Raw genomic sequence first — 22,614 nt, 5'->3', positions numbered from 1 at the left:
AGTTTACTAATGTTGCATAGCAGGCAGCCAGGAACTACTTTCTTGTAAATGACTCTTGTAATCTGCTTGTTATTTAATAAAACTGTTTTTATTGGATTATGACTATAATTTCCATATTGTAATATTTGGTAACCATTTTATAAAAGCAGTATCTCACTCCTGGCCATGTAGTATATTGTGACCACAATATACCACGGCCAGTCATGAGATATTGCTTAAATATACAGTAGTTTTTCTTTGCTTGTTTGTTTTTTTTAAAGGTTGCCCAGTCTTTTTAAATGGGACAAGTTTGCTTGTAGAATAACAGAATAACAACTGCAAAAAGTCAAGGCTGGATGTTCTTCACAGATCAGTAGTAGCCTATACACTTAAGTGTTTGTTGCACCTAGTTACGTTATATAGACACATACACACACATACACATACATAAAGCCTACCTCAATAAAACTTTTTGTGTATTCTGTTCACATGTTAGATACAAAAGATGTTTTGAAGGAGCAGAGATGCAGAGCTGCAGCTTTGTGCTCTTATTGAAAATAACTGTCATTAGTTACTGACGCCAATGAACTAGCTGTACCAATACCAAGCTAAGTCCAACTGATCAGTATACAACATTTAACTGACTTCAGCTTTACTGTATACAGTAGCATATCTCAAAGTTCTATTTGTAACCTTATTTCATTCCTGTATAAGCTGCAAAACAGATATCATGACAAGGTACAATGACAGTAACCTACTGTTGAATGTTTGTTAAATATTAGTGAATGTAAAGCTAATGTTTGCTTTGATGTATTAACAACTTTTAGCTACCTAGCTTGTATGGCTAATGTTAGGTAGGTTATAGGTTGTTTACCTATCCAACAAATATAATACCAACCTTTTCAAAGTGTGAAGTTCCCTCTGCATTTGCAATGCAGCACACATGTTCACCTCAGTTTTGGGAGAACTGAAGTGCCAACACATGGTGAGTAGTTTAGGGGGCCTGGGAAAGTGAAGTACTCCCACTCAGTACATAGAGCAGTCATTGAGGTAATGGAGGAGTGACTCACATTGATCAGTAACTCTTGCTGCTGATTTATTATGATCATTCTTTACAGTGAGTCAGTAAAATTTGGTCTACATCATAAAACAGAAATGTATAATTAGAGATGAAGGAGAGTGAGAATCAAACATTCAGCATATGTGATGCTGACACTGTTTGGTTGGTTTCCAAATTGATCTGAGTTTCCATACCCCAGAATTTAAAAATGTATCTTTGTATGTTCCTCAGCTGACTTTAAATTCATTTTAACTGAGCTTTTAAAAAGCAGTTACTGTACAGTTACTGTATTTCTCTGCGCTGCCACTGGCACCACTGTGGCAGCTGCAGTAAACATATGCAAATTACATAACTGAGAATGTATTGCGGCGTCTACACTGTCTCATGAATTCCAGCTTATTAAAATGTCTCTGGGTGCGCCGCAAATTGCACAGCCTCTCTCCTGATGACACCACTGTTGGCCTGGTTGGCAATAGTGCCAGGAGAGAAGGCGACAAGAGTCATTAGGCAGGAATCCTCGCCTCACCATTTCTCCCATCCATTTATTCTGTCTTCCGCAGCCACGGAGCAACGTGCAAATTGGGAAAGGGAATGTTAACTTCTGCTCTGTCCTCATGTCGTGTATGAAACCCTCTCATTGCATTAAGTTTCATAACACTGCCTGGCTCAGAGGCTAACCACAAGGCTCACACTGCCAAGATTCACCGGCATCTTCTCTCAGCCCACAACAAGGCCTCTCATACTGCAGATGACTAGTTTTGTGCAAAACACATTCATACAAGCTTGTGGTTAACTGTATAAGTAAGCTCTTAAAATTAAATTTCTTAAAAAAAAAAAATTCTGAATAACAAAAGAGCACAGTTGAGTCTTGCTGGAGGAATGTGTCAGTGTACAAGTGTACACATTCTTAGAGACTCAGAAAACCCTTATGTCAGAAACTCTGAGACATCTCCAAGGGTTTTGTTATCATGGCATGATTCAGTTTCCATTTCCCATGCATTCCTGACATAGTAACACTAGCGCTTCTTTCCCCCCAAAACACTGTCCGTAGAGTGAGATACAACATCACTAAAGCACACACAACATCTGCCACAGTACTCCATAAGCAGTAGAAGTGTGTGTGTGTGTTTGTGTGTGTAACAAGGCTTTGCTTTATTTTTTATGTCTCCATAAAAAAAGGGCCAAACGAAGTTTTTACAAATATATATGTTTTGGGGAATTTTTTTTTCCATTGGCTAGTTGACAGTGCAGACACAGAGGGAAACACAGGGTGAGAGAGAGAGAAGAATGACATGTAACAAAGGTCCCCGCTGGAATCAAACTTAGGATCTTGGGGTGTGTGCCTTAACCAATAGACCGCCAGGATGCACAGGCTAAGACTTTTGCTTTGCTTTTTTCTAACAAATTAATAATAACATCTTTACCAAAAAAGCACCAGCATTGGTCATTTGTTCATATGCTTAAAATGACCATTGCTTACATTTTACTGATGTGCATGTGCAAAGTAGGAAGTAGTGTGACACTATCATACCTTGACTTTGACACAGTCTCCTTCCAACAGTCAATGCTGATTTTTTTTAACGATGACCCTGAACTTTCTGCAACACTTTCACCCTAAACTTAATCAGGTGGCAGATCAGTGGCTAATCTGAATTGTTTTTGGAGGGCACTGACAAACAACTCATTTTGTCATTATGGTTTAAGCATTTGTTGCTTGGGACAGTAGGACAATTACATTGTGCTGTTGGACTCAGTACTGGACATGACAATAGCTGTGTTTCCAGTAACCTATTTTTATGCGCATTTTGAAGTATTGCATTAAAAAAGCTTAATAGAAACCCCAAAATTAAAAAAAAAACGTACTCAATTTCGCAAAAAAGTTTTTACACTCGCTTGAGGTGGATTTGGGAAATGTTGAAAAAGAGTTTATGTGCAAAATGAGTAATGGTAACACCTTTATCGAATATATAATGACATAGCAAACATTTAACTCACATGACTGATCAGCTGTTTCTGCTCTTGGTGTCTTCCGGTGTTTCCAGATAGCATGACGCATTGCCAATGACCTCTCTCCATTTTTCTCTCGTCAGAACAATAGAACTATTTGTTTTGTTCCCAGTTGGTAATCTCAACTTCTTCTACTCTGTTTACTGACGGATTATTTAAGCCTCTACCGCGTCTTCTGACAAAACTATGCGTAGCCAAGTTTATTCGCTTCAAACCAGTTGATGGAAACGCACCTAATGCGCATTTTCCTTTTTGCAACATTTCAAAAATTCACTTAAAATTCCCTTGCGAATCTAATTGAAACACAGCTAGTAATGCCACTTCTGTTCCTTCTTCAAGTATCTGCAGGCAGTACTATATCAGCAGCAGGAGGACAGAAGACAAGGAAAGACTGCCTGTGCACTGCAGGTGTGCACACGGCCCTTGAATCAGGTTGTGGTGACAGATGGGTTGAAATTGTATGTCCTGTGTGGATTGTGTGTGTAGATTGTGTTTCATAGAGGATCTGGCAACTTGGGTAACATCAGAGACAAACATAAAAAACGTATGTATCTGTGTGTATAACGAATATTCATAATAAGGGTTGACGGCCATGCAAATTACGGGAGTTTCCCAGGAGAAACAACAAAACAGGAACACAGCGGCAGACGGTGTGAAAATACAGAAGAAACCCCGGAAAACGGGACTGTTGGCAGGTCTGGTGCATCAGTACACTCTGACATTACTGCTGGGTGTGCTTACAGGTGCAATATAGTACACTTCTGACCACATCACATCCAGTGAAAGAGCCAGATATTTTTCTCAGGAGTTGGTGGAGTCCAAAATAGCACTAAAAAGAGAGTGAATACTGGACTTACAGTTATCAGGTGGACACAAACACAACTGTTCACAAATGTTCCTTCCTTCCTGTGTCTGCTGGGTGTGTAAATCAGCAAGTGTTTGCCAACTTAGCCAACAACTTCATAAGGTTATAATATATCAGTGTTTGCAGCTAATTGCTCTGCCTTGTGCCTACAGCTTTAAGAAACATTAACAAACAGTCACCAGTTATATCAGGAGTGTAAAGGAAAAACCCCTGAGTTCATTAAGGATGGGTGTGTTTTACTGTGCTTACTGATTATACTTTTCATTTATATGCAAAAGAATGTGGTCTGGCCTTATTCAAAAGTTCAAGAACATATTGCTTTCTGATATACAGGTATTTCTCTCTTGGGAAATTACACCTATGGGGATTATGATCTCCAGTCTATGATCATCAGAGTCAACCACAGATACAAAAATTGCCTTTACAAAATCACTTACATTTAATTTAATGGTTGATCATTTTCCTTCCCATTATCCAATTGTCATATAGGTTCCACACATTTACAACAATTTATCATGATTCACACTGTCTTTATTTATATGAATTAACATTAGCCTAAAAGTGTACACATTATTTCTGTATAAAGTATAAAATGTAAGAGTGGACAAACTGATATCATGTGGGTTTTGCTCCAGTAAATAAACTGTAGGTATGTAGCATATATATATATACATACATATATATATAGCCACCAGATCCCCTCATTGTAGGGGTCAAGCATTCAGACCTGTACCAGGTTTTCCTTTGTCACCCATCTGTATATATATACATATATACATACACATATATACATACACACACACACACACACACACACACACACACACACATATATATATATATATACACATACACATATATATACACACACATTTACAATTGTTACACCGAAGACTTCTTATTGTAATGCTCCATACAATATAGTGCTGGAAGCTTAGACAACACATTTTCTTGACAGAGTGTGAACTGAATACCTCTGAGATTGTATTGGGAGAACTGAGCAGAAGTGTTGAGCTCATAGTACTGACCAGCAGGGTGTGACTAACAGTTATTGTCATTATGCTATTATTTTTTTTATTAGTTTTGTCTTTGTTTCAGAAACTTGAAATGACAATTTCTCTATCACAAGTTGCCAGAGGCTATAGTGATGTCATTTAATTTCAAAAATAATATTTCAGGAGCTCACCGAAATCCCAGAGTGCTGATGTGCTGGCTGCCCAATCTGGAGAGGCTCGTCTTGGCTGAGTCCTCCAAGTTGTTTGAGCCCTCATCGTTGACCACCATGGCCATTATGAGTCCCTCTTCCACACTATCCACATACTTTGCAAGACGACGACTCTCGTCCTTACTGCGATATGTGTCAAACCTGTGGGAATGAAGTAAGGTTACAGGAGGAACAAGAGAAAGAGAATCATTATTGTGTCTTCTTTTCATTGTAAAACACTGACTGAGTGAAGGACTTTTGAAAACCACTCTGCATGTAGAACAGTCCTATGTATTGATCAACAACTCTAAGAACCTCCCACAAACAGTATATGATGGGCATATTTTGTTTAAGTAAAAATTAATTCCCATATTTCAAGAAATTCATCACAGAGTACCAGCCAAAATCAGTGATCTGTGGGTCACAAACTGTGGGTCTACTCACAAACTGTGCAACCTGGAAAAGGAGATAACTGAGAGCAAGGCAAGTTTTTAAATGGGCAAAGGCAATTAGATGTAACCAAACCCAGACGCCGGCCGCAGGGGGTCGCTGGTAAACGTTGCCAAAACATTGCTTTCCCACCAGGGGAGAGCAAGGTGTGGTGACAGGCCAACAGCAACTTTTCACTGCAGCACCAGGTCAGATAAGAGGGACTGAGAGAAGAAAGTAAAAACCTACAGTGCTGACGGACCCAATGTTGCTAAAGGCAGGGAAGTAGTAGAGGAAGAAGGCCCACTGGTGGAGAGCGAACCCCAAAGAACGCACCACGAAGAGGAAAAGAAAAGCACAGGAAACGGAAAGAAAAAGAAAGAGCCAATTTTTTGAAAGACCCTTTCGAGCATGCCAGACAGCTGCTAGAGGAGAAAAAGAGTGGGAAGTTGGAAGTCACCAGGGAGCAGCTGGGACAGCACGTCAAGAGGCAGTACAGCGATCCAACAAGGGACGTCCCGTTAAGAACACTAGGGTATGTGCCTCAGCCTACCCCGTCAACATCTGAGTTCAACATCATCCCCCCCAAGCTTAGTGAAGTCAGGCATGTCATGGAGAAGGCAAGGTCCTCATCAGCACCAAGCCCCCATGGAGTACCCTACAAGCCCTATAAGAAGTGCCCCAAGGTGCTAGAACTGCTATGGTACCTCATGAGAATCGCCTGGAAAAAATAACGGATTCTATCTGAGTTGTACAGAACAGTAGTGGTCTTCATCCCCAAAGAATGGTGAATAGTAATTGTATAGTGCCTTTCTAGTCTTCTGACCACTCAAAGCCCTTTTTACACTACGAATCACATTCACCCATTCACACACATTCATATGCTGAATGGGTACAGGGGCTACCATACAAGGTCCCAACTTGCCCATCAGAGGCAACCTAATCATTCACACACATTCACACACTGATGGCACAGCCATCACGAGCAGTTTGGGGTTAAGTATCTTGCCCAAGGACACATCGACATGCAGACTGGAGGAGCCGGGAATTGAATTAGTGGATGACCCACTCTACTTCCTGAGCCACAGCCATCCAGGATGCGAACTCCAAAGACATTGGCCAATTCAGGAGCATCGGGGATGGGATTGTTGACCAGAAAATCAGTTGCTCAGACTTGTGGAAAATCCCACAGGCAAGACTCAGCTTCTTCATCAAGCCAACCTATGACTCCCTTTCCTAACCTTGGAATCTCCACCAGTGGTTTGGGAATGAGGAATTCTGCTTACTCTGTTCCGCAAGCCTCCACTAAATCTTGTCAGGTTGCAAGACCGCACTTTCACAGGTGAAGAGAAAGCTGGCTGAGGCGCTGGAGGGGTGTAGACAGGAAAGCAGGGGATTTTCACCACCAGTGGAACACCACATCCATTTTGTCAGGGAAGGAGGAGGAAGGAGAAGCACCAGGCCAAGAGAAACACCAAGGCTCTTTTCCTCCAACCAGGAGTGGATAATGAGAATTGATCTCAGCAGACAGTTCCAGTTCCCCGGTGAGATTACCAACATGTCTCTTCATCCCATCATAAGAGTGTGGTCCACCAAGGCAAAAGCTGTACTCCTCACTGAGCTCACAGTCCCATTGGAGGAGGGGGTTGAGGCCACCTATGAATGAAAGAAGACTGAAGAAGGCTGTTGAGTGCAGGGAGGCTGGCTGGAGGACCACCATCTACCCAGTGGAGGTTGGATGCTGAGGCTTTGTGGGACTGTCAACCACATGCCTGTTGAGGGACGCAGGAGTGACAGCAGGAAAGATGGAGAAGGCAACAAAACAACTGGCAGAGAAGGGCAGCTTTTGGCTGTGGCTAAAGAGGAAGGACAAGTGTTGGGGAAAGCACACCTAACCCAGATGCCAACTGCAGGGGATGGCAGGGAGATGTCCCTGTCACTGCTCCATCACCAGGAGACGTCCCAGGATTAAAGGAGCAAAACGTTGAGGATTGGTGATTCCTGGCTGATGACTCTGCAGCTCACCCATGGGCACTAGGGGAGGTGCATCAGGCAGTAATGCCCAGCAGGTTATACCAGCTACCTGTCCATTTACTGACTTACTGACTTTACTGACTAAAATCAAATGTATAAAATGGGCTTAAGAAAAAGTAGTGCATTTAAAGTGTATGTACAGTGCAGTAAAAACAAAAAAAATAATAAATGACATAAAAGTGAAGATTCATTTAAAAAAAAAATTAATTATTAAAAATATATTATTTGTCAAAAAATATCTAATAGTGCGCCCAACCCTCTTGTAACCTAAGAGGTGCACCACACTTAATAGTTCTGTATGTAGGAATCAGAAATTCCTTCTCATTAGTGACATCTGTGGCCGTTAAATGAGCTGCAGTCAACATCCTGGTGCTCACGCTAACGTGCTTGAGGCACAATACTATTGCAGGTGATGTCTTTTTCCTCACTTACACTTACACATAAAAGATCTCTAACGTTGTGTTTTGCACAATGTTTCAGCAAAGCATCTTTCACTCCTAGTCAGGCCTGGCTCCTCAACATAGAAATCAGCATACAGGCTGTTACAGACAACTGAGAAAGTTGGTGAAGGTCTCATTTTTTATGTTACATTACTACTTGTTCACTCACTGGCAATAAAAAATGATGAATACATGTAAATTGCTTCACAATTCTACATATAAAACCTTTAATTAACCTTAAATCGCCCACATTTAATTAGGGACAAGTCCCACACTCTTAATTGGGGACAAATCCCCCAAAAATCACAGCTTTAATTAATGTAACAAATCAAAGGTCAAACAGATGAGTGTAAGACATTTTCACTAACAGGATTGCCATTAATAACAAAATAAAAACATTTCCATTGTGGAGGTACATTTTGACATGATGCACATAAGAGTCAAATAAAAAAACTACCCCAGCTATGCCAATTTGCCAATTGCCAATTGTTCAAATTAGTATTTTCTGGCATAGGTGTATGTCAAGGTCCTGAATTGTCCCTACCAACATTTTTACTGATCTCAAACCATCTTGCTATTTAATCATGATGTTAACAGTGGGATCTATGCAGAATTGCAGGTTTGTGTGTTTTCTGCAAAAAGTGGGTTATTATGATAATGAATGAAAAAGCGCCATATGGGGGATTTCTGACTATATGATCTGGCAACCCTCAACTTCAAGTTGTATTACATATTACTGACTAGCTGCAGCCCAGCAGTAATAGTAGTAGAGTTGGAATAGAATGAATGGTAGAGAATCTGATGCAGTTAGTATTAATAGTTTAACATTTCAAATGTCACAGAATTGTAAAGTCTTCACTGGAAGACTAATATAACTACAACTAATGTAATTAATATTATATTTAAATTTCAGGGGTTTGGTGTTGTTAGCTAATTTGTGATTGTTACTCAGACATGTTGTCATTTTATTAAACAACTTTACTGTAGATGAAAACTCCTCCTTAATTGAATTAAGACTTCAGGTCCTTTTTAACCCCTTAACATCCACCCTTTTTATAGAATTTTCACCTATTTGGCATACCTAAATGGAAAAGCTCATAACAGAAGAACTTTAAGGCCATGATGCATGTATTAGGCTTCATTTGACAAGTGACATCGTCTAGTTTCTAAATGTGCTTGTTTAGCATGTGGCTAAAACACAAACAAAACTACATCAGTTCAAATAAGTGTTTTTGGTCCTCGTCTATCATGACTCATATTTAAATAACAATAATTAAAACATGCTTTATGCCAGAACTATGCAGAACACCATATACCTTCTACATCTTGTCAACCTGTATAATAATCCAGACCTCTAGGCCTAACCTTATGGGAGCTAGGGAGTTTTTAGTTTGTGGTGTCACTGCTGTCCCCGAACCTCTCCAATCATTTCAAATTGGCCAAATTGTGCCAATTGCTTTTACTCATTACAGCATGATGCTACCGCTTACAACTGGCTTAAGCGGGTCACTGGCAACCCGGTGGATGTTAAAAGGTTAAAGAAGAACCAAATGCTCTGTAATCAATCAAACATTAATCTTCTGTGAAATTATTAGGAGAATTATTTATGTATATCTGCTCACTTTTGAGAAAAAGGAAAAATAGCTGACTTCTGTAATTTTAGTTGCCAATAGCACCCCAAAATCTCAAAATATTCTCCCAGCTCACTGGATAATTAGAACGTCTAGGATTAGGGGACGCTATGGGTTCTTTAACAAAATCAGGGAGTGTACCTCCATAAGAAGTGGAAGCTAAAATAACATCTAAAAGCACAAAAGCAAAACATAGAGAGCACATATATATATTATAAATATATATATTGAACAACCAGTGACATCCACTTGTGTAACACTAATCTACTTCAAAGCATTATTTTCTTCCTTTCCATGTATGAGTGTTGAATTGTTCCCTAATCTCTCACTGCACTTGACTCATGCATATTAAATGTGTGGTAATGACAGTGTATTAAACATTTTTTATGGTTGTCAGACATGGTGTAACAACAGTAAATCAGACTGTATTAGATATAGTTCACTGCCCTGCCTCCTCCTCTAAAATAGCTTAATCTGTTTACAACAAAAACTGTTTATCAATTTTATCTGACTTCCATTTGGAATAAAAACATGATGGATAATTAATCATGAAAGGATATTAAGGATGGCATCGATTTCTAAATTTAATATCCTAGTATGAAACAATGCCAGAGCCATTAGAGGATTATTTGTCTCTTTCATAACAATCTTGGGGTTATGAGACATCAGCCACTACATCATTTCTGCTCTAATTAGGAGTCTCAGAGACGCAGCCTCAGCTCCGAGGACACCTTCACCTGTCATCATGCAGGACCTCTCCGGACTTAGGGTCAATGACGTGGATAATGATGCCTCGGTTCCCCCAGCTTCTCTGGAACAGGTAGTTGTTTTGGTTGCTCTCTCCAGGGTGGAGGGTCTTGTTGAGGAAAGTCCATGACAGCTTCTTTCCTCCGTGGATCTCAAGTGTACCTCCGGTCCCCACACCTATGTACTTCCGGCCAAAGTAACTGTGTTCCTGATCACTGTCATCCAATCTGAGAGCAGTAATGAGAGTTATTTTTAAAATTACTTAGTTACATTCATTCAGTTAAATACGACTTACATTTGAGAGAACAAAGTATACTTCAGTTTTTCGCTTTAATGATGATTGGGTAAAAACAATACGATGCTTGTGGTGTTTCCCCTATAATAGTATAGGCCTGGTGGGCCGCCAGGCCAACGAGAACCCCCGCCAGGCCAAAAATATCTTTTTAAATGCCAAAAATAACACCAAATGTCCATTCATTCAGAAATCAATAGCACTTGGGAGCCTCTAAGCAGCGCTGTTTTGAAATGTGAGTTCATGTCTGTGTCTCGTGTGAGTAATTGGTTAAACGAGAGAGCGAGCGGCAGACAACTGATTGTGAATGTGAGCGCAGCAGGGGAAAAGGTAAGTAGTAAATTGTCAGTCTGGCAGTAAATGTACAGACTACATTGTGTCACTTAATAAATGCTGCAGCTTCCCAAGACCAAGGAGGAGGAAGGGGGTTAGCTCCGAAGTTAGCAACAATGGGTTAGCCTAACCTGAAGACGCTAAACAGAGAATTACAGAACAGAGAAATTTCCCAATTGCCTTACTTTCTTCTCTTCCTCCTACTGAGGATGTAAATCTTTAAAAAATAATGTATAATTTCAATTTTTTTAAAGTTCCAATAATTTCCTAAAACAGCTGGCCACTGTAGTTTTTAGAAGAAGTCTCTGGTGTTCTAGTGAGTGTTTCTGGCAGCAGGATGATGTGTGTGGGATTGAGTGAAAATAAATTAGTGTGTGTGTTCATGGTAATGAAGGAACATGTCACTCAGTGTAGCTCACTGATGTTAAATAGTTTTTGGACAACAATGGAGCTCTATGGCACAGAGAAATAAGATATATCACACTAGAGACACACACACACAATACTAGCCCTGATCCAGTTCAAAAACACCATTTCCTGTAACTTGAAATTTTCAGTCACTGAGAAGGTCATAAAACTTGTACAAACTCAATACAAACTCACCAAACCGTAGACAGTGTTCCCAGCAATTGATAAGCTAGGTAAAACAACACTATGTCAGGCAAATGCGAAGAAACAAAAAATCCTTATTCATTCCAGAAGATTGCCCACCATCTGGGGAGTTCAGGATCAGGGCTAAGGCAATACTGGTTTATAAGGTCATTCTATGCTGGCTTTGATCTTTTCATAGGATTTATGGACAATAGGAAAAATATAAAACACTGGAAAACATCTAGTTTATATTCATACACTTACTAACTTCAAATCAATCAAACTACATTTGATTCATCACATCAGAGAATGAACTAAACAGGAACTAAATTGAATCAAGTTTTTAACAACAGGCCAATGCTGTTTCAACATATCAGATATGATTTGTTAATGGATTAATGTTTGACATTTGTTAATGTTAATGGATTTGAATAGTGAGACTGGTTATAACCTATGTTAATATGTTGATTAGCATCACTTACTGAGAACACTTCTGCCCTTCAGAACACAGTATCAGCATGTTCTCATGAGTTACTTCACATAACTGTACCTTCCAAATAGGGAAATGGTGAGGTTGCCTTTATAAGGACAGTCTGGGCTTCCGATGTGCAGTTCTCCTTTGTTTCCAATCAGAATGTGTTTTGTTCGAAGCACTATGGGCCTGTTGGTGTCAGCAATCACCAGCTTTCCTAAATGGGCAAGAGACACAGACAGACAGAGAGAGAGAGAGAGAGAGAGAGAGAGAGAGAGAGAGAGAGAGAGAGAGAGAGAGAGAGAGTGATGAAGCTTCCTGGCAGGTTTTTTATGCCCCGGTGCCCTCAGACACTTCCTGTCTTCCTACCATTTATGGCCCTGGGCTCAGGCTGTTCACACACACACACACACACACACACACACACACACACACACACACACACACACACACACACACACACACACACACACACACACAGAACAGATGTAGCTGGCCAACCACCCCTGTTACCAGGTCTGCAATCCAATGATTCAATAGTGAAGTGGTGAATAGCTGTTGAACATCAGACATAACCTGCTGTATGTGCTGCTTTTCTTTGAACGGCTGAGGACCTGCTTTCAACAAGGCTTTTTTCTTAAATAATATTACTCTGTTTGTGCTTTTGTTTTGCACAATACATTCTAAAATAGGCAATCAAATCTTTTTACTTCGAAAGATCTTTCAGTCTGAGATACTTCTGTCAAGGTATTGACCATATAGTAGAGAATAGACTATTCATGGCTCTACAGTTAAATGTTGCAGAAAACTATTTGAGGATATGAACATTACATCCTAACACCACCCCACTATGAAACAACAATATCTTCAATTACTTTCATGATTTGAATTTACACATTAATTTAATATATTTGCCAGATCCATTAATTATCAGTTTAAGGTGTTATTTAGGTTAGGATTTTGGGTTACTTTAGGGATCTGATTTTTTTTTAGATGCAAATTAATGATGTTTTAAGGGATTCCTATTCAATATCCAAGGATTTCATAAATTGACCTCGCTTTGGGGTCAGTTAAGAAAAATAAATAAATTTGGGGTTGATTAAGGGGTTTTATGGAGTAAAAGCAACATCACCATCAATTAATGTGCAAATTCAGAGGTTTCAGGGGGCACTTTTAAATATGAATGAAGGGATGGATTTAATGCAGTTAAGTCAATTTTAAGGGCTTTGAACAAACTACAAATCCCTTAAAACAAACAGATAATGCATTAAATATACCTTAATATATTATAATCCATTAAATTTATTCATTAATTATTACCCTAAAACTCATTTAAAACATCTTGTGTAAATTAAGCAGCAAGCAGCATTGGCATGAAGATATAAACAGATACGGTGAACTGGCTGACAATAAAGGCAGCCTAGCATCTGGATGAAGGGATTGGATGTTACTAATGTGATTATGTCTCTTCAGTGGAGACAAAGCTTCAGTGGACATTTAAGTCACATGCTTCATGGAAGTCATAATTCATTCTCTAAGTCTGTCTCCATTGCACACGCATTTTGCTTTTATCAATATACCAACTTTTCCACCTGAGCCTTGTGTAAAAACCTTTTTTTTGAATTTTTGGTGTTTCCACTCAAGTTTTTAATGTGAAAGTGCAGATAAAAACAGGCAGTTAAAGAAGATGATCACAACATGGATTTGACTGGCTTACCTCCATTGAGAATCTCGATGGAGTGGACTGTAGCTGAAGTTGTGAGGAGGACCTTCCTGCCATAACCAATAGTAACACGGTGGTCTTCACTGTGTCCTGGCATCCATGGCTGCAGTCCTGGCTCCTTATCCGGACACTCTGCAAGAGACAGGGAAAAACACAAACATTTAACTTCTCAGCACAAATCATCCATTAATTTGTGAGCTGATACATCTCTCTCATGTTGTTGAAGTCCTGTCCCAGCACACTTCTAACAAAATGCTTGTGGGATTGTCTCTCAATTGACCAGGTGTGCTGTTAAAGAAGATGGGTTTTCATTCCTCATACAGCTACCTCTGTCACTTTTTATCTGTACAATGGAGTGCTACACCATGAATGCCTTTTAAAAGAGAACAGGTAGAAACACTGCTACCTTTAGATGTCTTCAGACAACACATTTGAAGCATACTGAGGTATGCTATGCTGAGGTAAAGGAAACATCCACGGTGATTCATAGCTTCAAAAACCGGGGCAGATGACGCAGATGAATATGGACAAATGCAGGAAGACCAGAGATATTGGATCAAATAAATACAAGATTCTCCTCATGATAGTACAAAAAATGAAATGAAATAAAAATGTGGCTGTGAGTCACCTTTTCTCTTGTCTCTCCCTAGCCTTCACTGTATCAACAAGCAACCTTGTAGCAACGCTGCAGTTCCTCTAAGGTGTATGAAGACAAAGAATTGATGGAAAACATTCAGCCACTTTTAGAGCAAATGAAATATTTTACAATTTGCCTCGGCCACTGTAGCATTTCTCAGGCTTTATCGCCACCGTGAAGAAGTCTTTTACAGCTGGAACATTGCTTTTATAGGACAAATATGAAATACAAAACACTTGGACATGTTTTGAGGGGGAAAATGACTGTGTATATAGACATCAGGGTAAAAATCTGGTTTTGTATCAGTCCCTCAGAATCAATTAAATTCTCCTAGCCTTATTCTTGCAGTGCCTGGTGTAAATACTCTTTAGGCAGGGTAGAGCATCATCTATAATATGTTATTGTATGTAACTACTCTTTGCAGGGCCTTGTGGTCCTGTTCAGTGCTGTTTTTGTACCAGGCAGTGATGTTACCCATCAGGACACTCTTGATGGTGCAGGAGTAGAAATTCCTCAGTATTTGAGGGGATACCCAGAATTTCCTCAAGTGTCTGAGATGAAACAGTCTCTGCCTTGCCTTTCTCACCACTGAGTCAGTATGCTGTGCCCAGGTCAGGCCCTTGGTGATGTGGACACCAAGGTACTTGAAGCTGTCCACCCTCTCCAGAGAGGAACCTTTGATATTAAAGGGGGCGTAGTTCTCTCCCTGCTTCCTCCCAAAGTTCAGCAGTAGGTTATTGTCCTGACACCAGTGGGTCAGGTCCTCTACTTCCTTCAGGTAAGCCTTTTCATTGTTAATTGTGATCAGGCCCACCACAGCTGTCGTCAGTAAATTTGATGATGGTGTTGGAATCAAAAGTGGCTACACAGTTGTGTGTGTACAGGGAGTACAGCAGGGGGGCTCAAAACGCAGCCCTGGGGTGCTCCAGTGTTAAGGATAAGGGTAGAAGAGGTGTGTCCGCCTACTGTCACCACCTGGGGTCTGCCCCATCAAGGATCCAAATGCACAATGAGGTGTTTAATTCCAGGTCCTTGAGCTTTGTCATGAGTACGGGGGGGGGACTATCATTTTAAATGCTGAACTGTAGTCAATGAACAGTAAACTCACATAGCTCCCTTTCTTGTCCAGGTGAGATAGGGTAGTGTGGAGGATGTGTGCTATGGTGTCTTCTGTTGATCAATTGGGATGGTACCCAAACTGTAGTGGGTCTAGTAGATGGTGAGGGGCACATGTAATCCATGACCAGCTGTTCAAAGCACTTCATTACTACAGAGGTGAGTTCTACTGGGCAGTAGTCATTCAGGTAGGCTGGTCTTGTTTTCTTGGGCACAGGAATGATGGTGGATTTCTTGAGGCACGTGGGTATGACAGACCGAGCCAGGGACAGGTTGAATATCATTGTGAACACTGGTGCTAGTTGGTCAGCACATAGTTTGAGGACCTGTCCACTGATACCACTGGTCCTGCTGCTTTCTTGGTGTTTACACTCTTGAAAGCCCTCCTGATGTCATCTCTCTACTGAAGGAAGGATGTATGTATGTGTGTATGTATGTCCTTTGCATATCTTGAGAACCCTTCATCCAATTTACTCCACACTTGGTGGGTGTGTTGCTGTGGACCCACGGGAATACATTTAATATTAATAAACTGGGCAGGGCTTCAAGGTTCTGTGAGCAAGCAACAGAGAGACAAGCTGGTGAAGAGAGACACTGTGGAAAGCTTTCTCTGTGAGAGGGAAAGCTTGTGTATGACAGAAATAAACTTTATTTTCTGATTATTTCATTGTGGCAATGTTCTAAAGCACAAATAAATAATCATCAAACACTCAACAGGTGATTTACTGTGGAGACAGATACTCTTAGTTTCTGTTTCATTTTCCTCCTCTGCATTTCTCCTTTTCAATCATTCATTACATCCAACTAATGCATCAGTAAATACAAAGAACAACAGAACAAATCTGTTTTGTTTTTTCCTTGTGCGAATGCTGTGTTTCAAGCACAGCACTGATGAGTGAGAGAGAGAGGAGAGGGAGTGGTGGAAAGCTTTCTCTGAGACAGAAAGCCTGAGAATGAGATAAATGACCAATCAGTGATCTGCAGTGTTTTCATGTCACTATTTAGTATCAGCTCAGTTTGAGTTTTTTCACATGGTGTACTGTAAAAAAAATTAAAAATAGACAGCGAAAAATATGTTTATTTTTAAATGCAGCCCTCATTATACTTGAAATGAGAAAAGATTTACTATTACAGTACCAGTAATAGTTTTACTATTACTATTACTATTTACTAATACAGTACACAGTGCATCTGTGTATAATAGAATGTTAGTTTCTCTCATGTTGTTGGTGTGTATACTCATTCACACCTCACATCAACAGTATTCATTTTTTCTATGCATTGAAGCAGCATTACTGGAGGCCAAGCAATCAGCTTGTTCCAAACAGGCACATTTTGAAAGGGCACTACACTAGTGCTCAGAAAGGGTGATAGGTGTGAAAAGTGTATCCACTCATCCATTAACCTCTGCTTCAGCTGTTTTTGCTTGCTGGCTGCCAATGGCCTCAAAGCGAGCATAAAAGTTCATTTTTTACTCAGCTTTTTACTAGAGATGCATCAGCATTTGACAAGGAGGGGGTGGGGGGTGGGCTTGTAATCTGTCATAGTTGTTAGACCTTGCCACATGCTTCTGGGATTACCCTCCTAGAACTGTAGTTCTACTTTCTTACCATAGTCCCTTTTTTCCTCCTTTACTGCTCTTCTTACATTGTAGGCTGCTGCTTGTCCATGTTTCCAGACTGCAGCCCTGAGTTGTGGGCTGCAGTGTGTGTGTTTATGGCATCCCAGAGGGTTCTGATAATCCATGATTTCTGGTTGTGAAATGATTTAACTGCAGTCTTGGGTACAGTTTTCTCTGTTGTTTCACAAATTAAATTCACCACAGACTCAGTGAATCTGTTTTTATGTCATCTGTGACATTGATGGTGGTGTCCTGGAACGTGCTCCAGATGGTGTCATGTAGTGCAAACTGTAAGGCGGCCTCTTATTGGCCTGACTGTTTCCTGACCTCTCACGTCACTGGGGACATGTGTCATAGTTTGTTTATATACTTTGACCTCAGCAAAAGGGATGCATGATCGCTCTTCCTGAACGCAGATAGCGATTCTGCTCTGTATCTATTTTTGAATGGCATGTAGCAGTGATCTAGTATTAATATTAGAGTATTAATTCCCCTTGTGGTGCAATCAATATGCTGATGGAAGTCTGGCATAACCTTCTTAAGGTTAGCCTGATTGAAGTCACCAGCAACAATGAGAGCAGCATTAAGATTACGTTTATGAAATTGATAATTAATTAATAACTATTATTTAATTATGAAATTAATGAAATGTCCTGAGGTATCAGAGCTACTAGTGCAGATTAACTATGTAATCTTGTCACATCCTCTTGAATATATTTGCATAAATACTCGCCTATCATCCGTCCGTTACAAACCACTGTTACAAAAATGTTTTATACTCTTTCATCATGTGCCGCTTGGTTTGGTTCAGGTATAAACCTGTACTGATTCACATTTTATTTTCCTGAAACTTCGGACGTAGCTTAAAACTTGATCACCATCTTAATGGAAGCATAACTACTAGTGATTAACAGTGCCATCACCAGCCCAGCTAAGATATATTACAGTACAATATATTGTGATCAGCTTAAAAAAAACTGCAGTCAGTGACTACAAAATGGTCTAATTTAGGAAAGTGTTTTGTAATTACAGACATGGCCAGTGTTCACAAACTAGTTAGCTACAGGCCCGGACATTGGCAGCACCAGGACAATTCCCTTTGGCCTGCCTGATTCATTTACTGATTGGCCTGGGGTGTCAGGCCAGTATCAAAACACAAAATCATTAAGGTAAATCATAGCAAAAATAACTCCAGATAGCTACATTCATTCAAATTTGTAGGCATGCAGTCCCCTCCTCCCGTTCATTGCTTTTGACTGATGTTAATATCCCTGACACCTGTTTGGTCCAACACACAAAGCCTCCTGCATCAACAACATCATCGCCTGGAAACGTTCCAGTCTGTGCGCAAAACACAGTGATGCAGGGTTTTCCCCGCCATTATAACACTGAAACACAGAGCCTAAGTGTTTTTTACAAGCCCTAAGCAGAAATGAACAGAAACAACTATGCTGAGAGTTTTCTACCGCGTTCTGTTGTCATTTATTGTTGCACTAGCTTCTCTGTCCCCTCCTCTGCTCTCTGTGTTTGACCGAGGGCAGGGCTCACACACGCACACACACACACACACACACACACACACACACAGAGCAGCACAGAGTGGACAGCAGAGACGCCAGTGGAGACAGTGAACCAGGTGAAGTGAAGATAACATTTTACTCAAGTTGAGGACAACTACGCTCATGGCTAAAAAGCCAATAAGTAATTTATAAAACCACCTGCTCAACAAGCATAGACATGTCAAAAAGCAATATTTTTATAATATATAACTGCTTTGCCCGCAGTGTCCCACCCACCGCCGGTATGTTTTACACAACCACAACATGCTGGTCAAGCTAACAGCAAATTGTTACAAACAAGCTAAAACAAAAGCTGTCTGTATGTAGCTTTTGGCAATTTGGTAAATTCTTGTTAACTAAGCTGCTGTCTGAGACAAACTGGTCACTCCTTCCTCTACCAGCAGTATCTGCAGACAGTGAATCACTTCAGCAGCAGAGGGAGGAGGACAGAGGACAGGGGGAATGACTGATACTGACTGATGTCTGTGTTCTTCATTCTTCTAAACTTCACTCAGTATTTGGATGTCAGGAATATTATTTATTTTACTGGTATGTTAGATTTGTTTCCAGTGAGATATTATTGAGTTTATATAGTGACTTTGCTGTTGTAAACATTACTGTTGCTGCTCAAAAAACAATGTTTTGTTATATTTAAAATAGAAATCTATTCTAATCCTGAGTGTTGATAAGATAAATTGAATTGTTATCTAGATAAGATAACAATTCTAACCATACCCATCCCTACAGCTGGTTAGTAGCTTCGCCCTGACTGTAGGTGTCAGACGCACAGTGCGACATAAAATATATTTTATCTTTTTTTTATAAATACTGTTATAATACAAAGTCAAATAACATCAAGTTTTCATTATTTCTGCGTGCTCTTGCTGTGTTGTTGACTCAACTATTTTTTGGCTTGTAGCTTAATATGCTGGTTTCAGTCAGTTTAGTGTTTTGTGGTTGCGTTACGCTGCTGTGATTAGAAGATGAAATGACTTGTGACGTGCTTTGAAGATTTGGCTCTGCAGAAACTTAATTGTGTGCACTTATTTAAAAAGTAGCTTACATATGTGGAAGATAAATAATAATCATGCAGATTTATGTCTTGGTCCAGATTCATTTGGATTCAAATGAATCCACCTGGGTAGGTGGCCTGGGTAGGTGTGAGATTACCGGATTGAATTTTTGTCCAAGGCCGGCCCTGGTTAGCTAATTATGACTTCCTTTTAATTATTTCCTTGCTATTTTAGCCTTTAGTAGAGAGTTGAGAGTGCAAAGTCCTTGTCACACCAGCATTTAGAGCAACAGAACTTCAGGATGAAATGAATTCACTCAAAAGGATTTGATAGATCAATGGATTTGCTCACAGAGGCGAAGTAACCTTTCAAGTATAGTTCAACTTGAACTTTTTCTTGACAGGACTGACCTTCTAGGGAATGAAGAGAACTGGAGAGTCCAAATGGAAAAGCCATCATGTAAGCAGCGTTACACTATCCAATTTGAAATAAACTTGCTCTGTTGGGAGTATAAATTGTTCCACAACAGAGATGTGGCACAGCATGCAGTCATTTATGAGACAAAAGTGGATGGAAAAAATACATTTCCTTAAATGAACAGTGTTAATGTGCTGTCCAGTTAGCAACCAAGAGCACAAATAGTCAACAAGCTTCTAGTGCTGCTTTGCTAGAATCAATTTTGCTCTGCAACTTTGTGGTGTAACCAGGCACTGAAGAAAGAAAAGAGGGTGATTACAGATGCAGGCACCAGATTCAAACCAGGTACACACATTTATACATACACAGGCCAACCTCTCACCTGTCATTGAAAGCAACAGATGAACACAAGTTTGCTTGGGGCTGTTTACAGGCAGTGTGGAAAATGTAGGAAATCATGAGGTGGAAGTAAATACAGCAGAGGAGGAAACAACAAAAAGTAAGTTACAACACACAATAACCCACTGAACATCACAGATTGATGCAGGTTTGTCAATGAGTGCTCTGCATTTGATTCTGTCGTTCAGTGTCTAATCTGTAACTTTCTCAGCTTTCCAACTATTTGCATTGAGATAAAATAGCAAACAAGGTTATTGGATTGCTCACTCAAGAGTAAGAGTGACTGATAAACCCATTTAGTTTGTGTCTGTTATTGTCAGGATAGCACTGAGACACTATGTAACTGTCCAGTTTGCCCAATAAGTTTCAATCTATTGCTCTCCTGTGTGTGTGGTGGCTTCCTCATCCCCCTGCTGCCTAATGCATTCATCAATGGCACTGACTGGTTGGGGACCTGAATTGTCAAGTAGATTTCCCAGAGGCCTAACACAGATTGATAGGTGGCAAAGTGCAATCAGCTGGTTTCTGCTGTCTGTGAGTGATGGCTGCTTGTCTGTGGTGTGTTTGTCTGCAGTCCTGCTGTGACTCTAGAGTGGCTGGGATACTATTCCATTATCTGTCTATGTTACATTAACAAACCATCCATCGTAGCATGATAAGTCTAGTGACACTGGCATGGCATCCCAGGTGCAGACTGCTGTGCATACTGAGTGTTGAAGGACAGGTTCACAATTTTTCAAGTGTGTCTTAAAACAGCAGTCAGGTGTCCATATGAACAGTGAATCATTCCTCCTGTTCGCACTGGCTATTAAAAGATCCCTTTCAAATACACTTACAATGTAAGTGATGGGGAACACAATCCACAGTGTGTCCACACAGTCATTTAAAAGTTGATGTGAAGCTTATATGAGGCTTCAGCAGTCTGAGTTAGTCATATCAAGTGGATATCTGACACATTTACAGTTTTAGAATCAAATTCCCTCTTTGTGTTTCCACAGACAGTGTTTCCCTGTTGCTAGATGCTAGATCAGTTCAACAATGGACCCTGTAGTGTGCCACCAATAATTATAGTTTTACTGTGTTTCATTATATTCAAATAATAAATTGATCAATTTTAAAAAAAGGTATCATAAATAGCTTTTTTAAAATTGGTACGATTTGAGCCCCTCTGACCTTTTTGAGTGTATTTCATCTATTGGGTCATCAAAATCTATTTTTAAAAAGCTTTTTATGTCAATTGAAATGTCCTCTTTAACAAAGTGTAAAAAAACATTAAGACTAGCACTACACTGCTGCTTTCACTTCAACACACTCGCAATTTGTTCATCTTGAAATTGCTGAAGAAAATGAATCAATGTGATCTCATGCGATGGCGTATAAACAGCATGCCATTTTTAAGTACATTTCGAATCTCCTGTCTATTCATTTTTTAAGCTTTTCAGATCTTATTTAATGCTGTTGGTTAGATTTAGACAAAAAGCCCACTTGGTTAGGGTTAGGGAAAGATCATGGTTTGGGTTAAAATGATCAGTAAAATGCAGTAAAAATGTCTGACGTGACAGTAAAAATGTCCCAATGTAATGATAAAAATGTCCAGTTAGTTTTTTTTGTTGTTTTTTTTAAAAGAACTTTGCCACTTGGTGATACCAGGCTGAATGAATATGCCTTTGGAAACAAGTGGAACTGACTCACTCATACCATTTATTACAATTTCCACCTCCTTAAAGAACATGAAGGAGACAGACATAAAATGGAAATGCTGACACTATAAAACCACAGGCTCACATGCAGTATACAGTAAAAAGTTCCTCATCAGCAGCTGTTCACAGCAGCAACCACACACACATTCTGAGTTAGCGTCTGAACCTAGTCCTCCGAGATCTGTGTCTGCCAGTAACTTCAGTGTTTGACAGCTGTGAGTAAAACTGCTGAACCTGCTGCTTTACTTTTTGAATTCTTTTCTTCATTTAACAACACAGTGAACTGTGCCTGAACTCAATCTCAAAACCTTTAACACAGGTGAGTCGGGGAGAATGACACTGTGA

At 39.9% G+C, this 22,614-nt stretch overlaps 1 protein-coding gene across 2 annotated transcripts in view; it reads right to left on the bottom strand.

Moving 5' to 3' along the window:
- The window catches only part of LOC122980001 (cell migration inducing hyaluronidase 1), a 220,264-nt gene that overhangs the window by 87,529 nt on the left and 110,121 nt on the right, over positions 1 to 22,614 (bottom strand). For both annotated transcript variants that reach the window (XM_044347700.1, XM_044347778.1), the window contains exons 3-6: positions 13,802 to 13,939; positions 12,163 to 12,301; positions 10,387 to 10,623; positions 5,098 to 5,277 (exon numbers count right to left, since the gene is read on the bottom strand). In XM_044347700.1, coding sequence (XP_044203635.1) covers positions 5,098 to 5,277; positions 10,387 to 10,623; positions 12,163 to 12,301; positions 13,802 to 13,939 — 694 coding nt within the window. The remainder of the gene's footprint in view (positions 1 to 5,097; positions 5,278 to 10,386; positions 10,624 to 12,162; positions 12,302 to 13,801; positions 13,940 to 22,614) is intronic.

This window comes from Thunnus albacares, chromosome 1 (assembly GCF_914725855.1).
Source record: "Thunnus albacares chromosome 1, fThuAlb1.1, whole genome shotgun sequence".
NCBI lineage: Eukaryota > Metazoa > Chordata > Actinopteri > Scombriformes > Scombridae > Thunnus > Thunnus albacares.
This window is presented reverse-complemented; position numbering and strand designations above follow the sequence as displayed.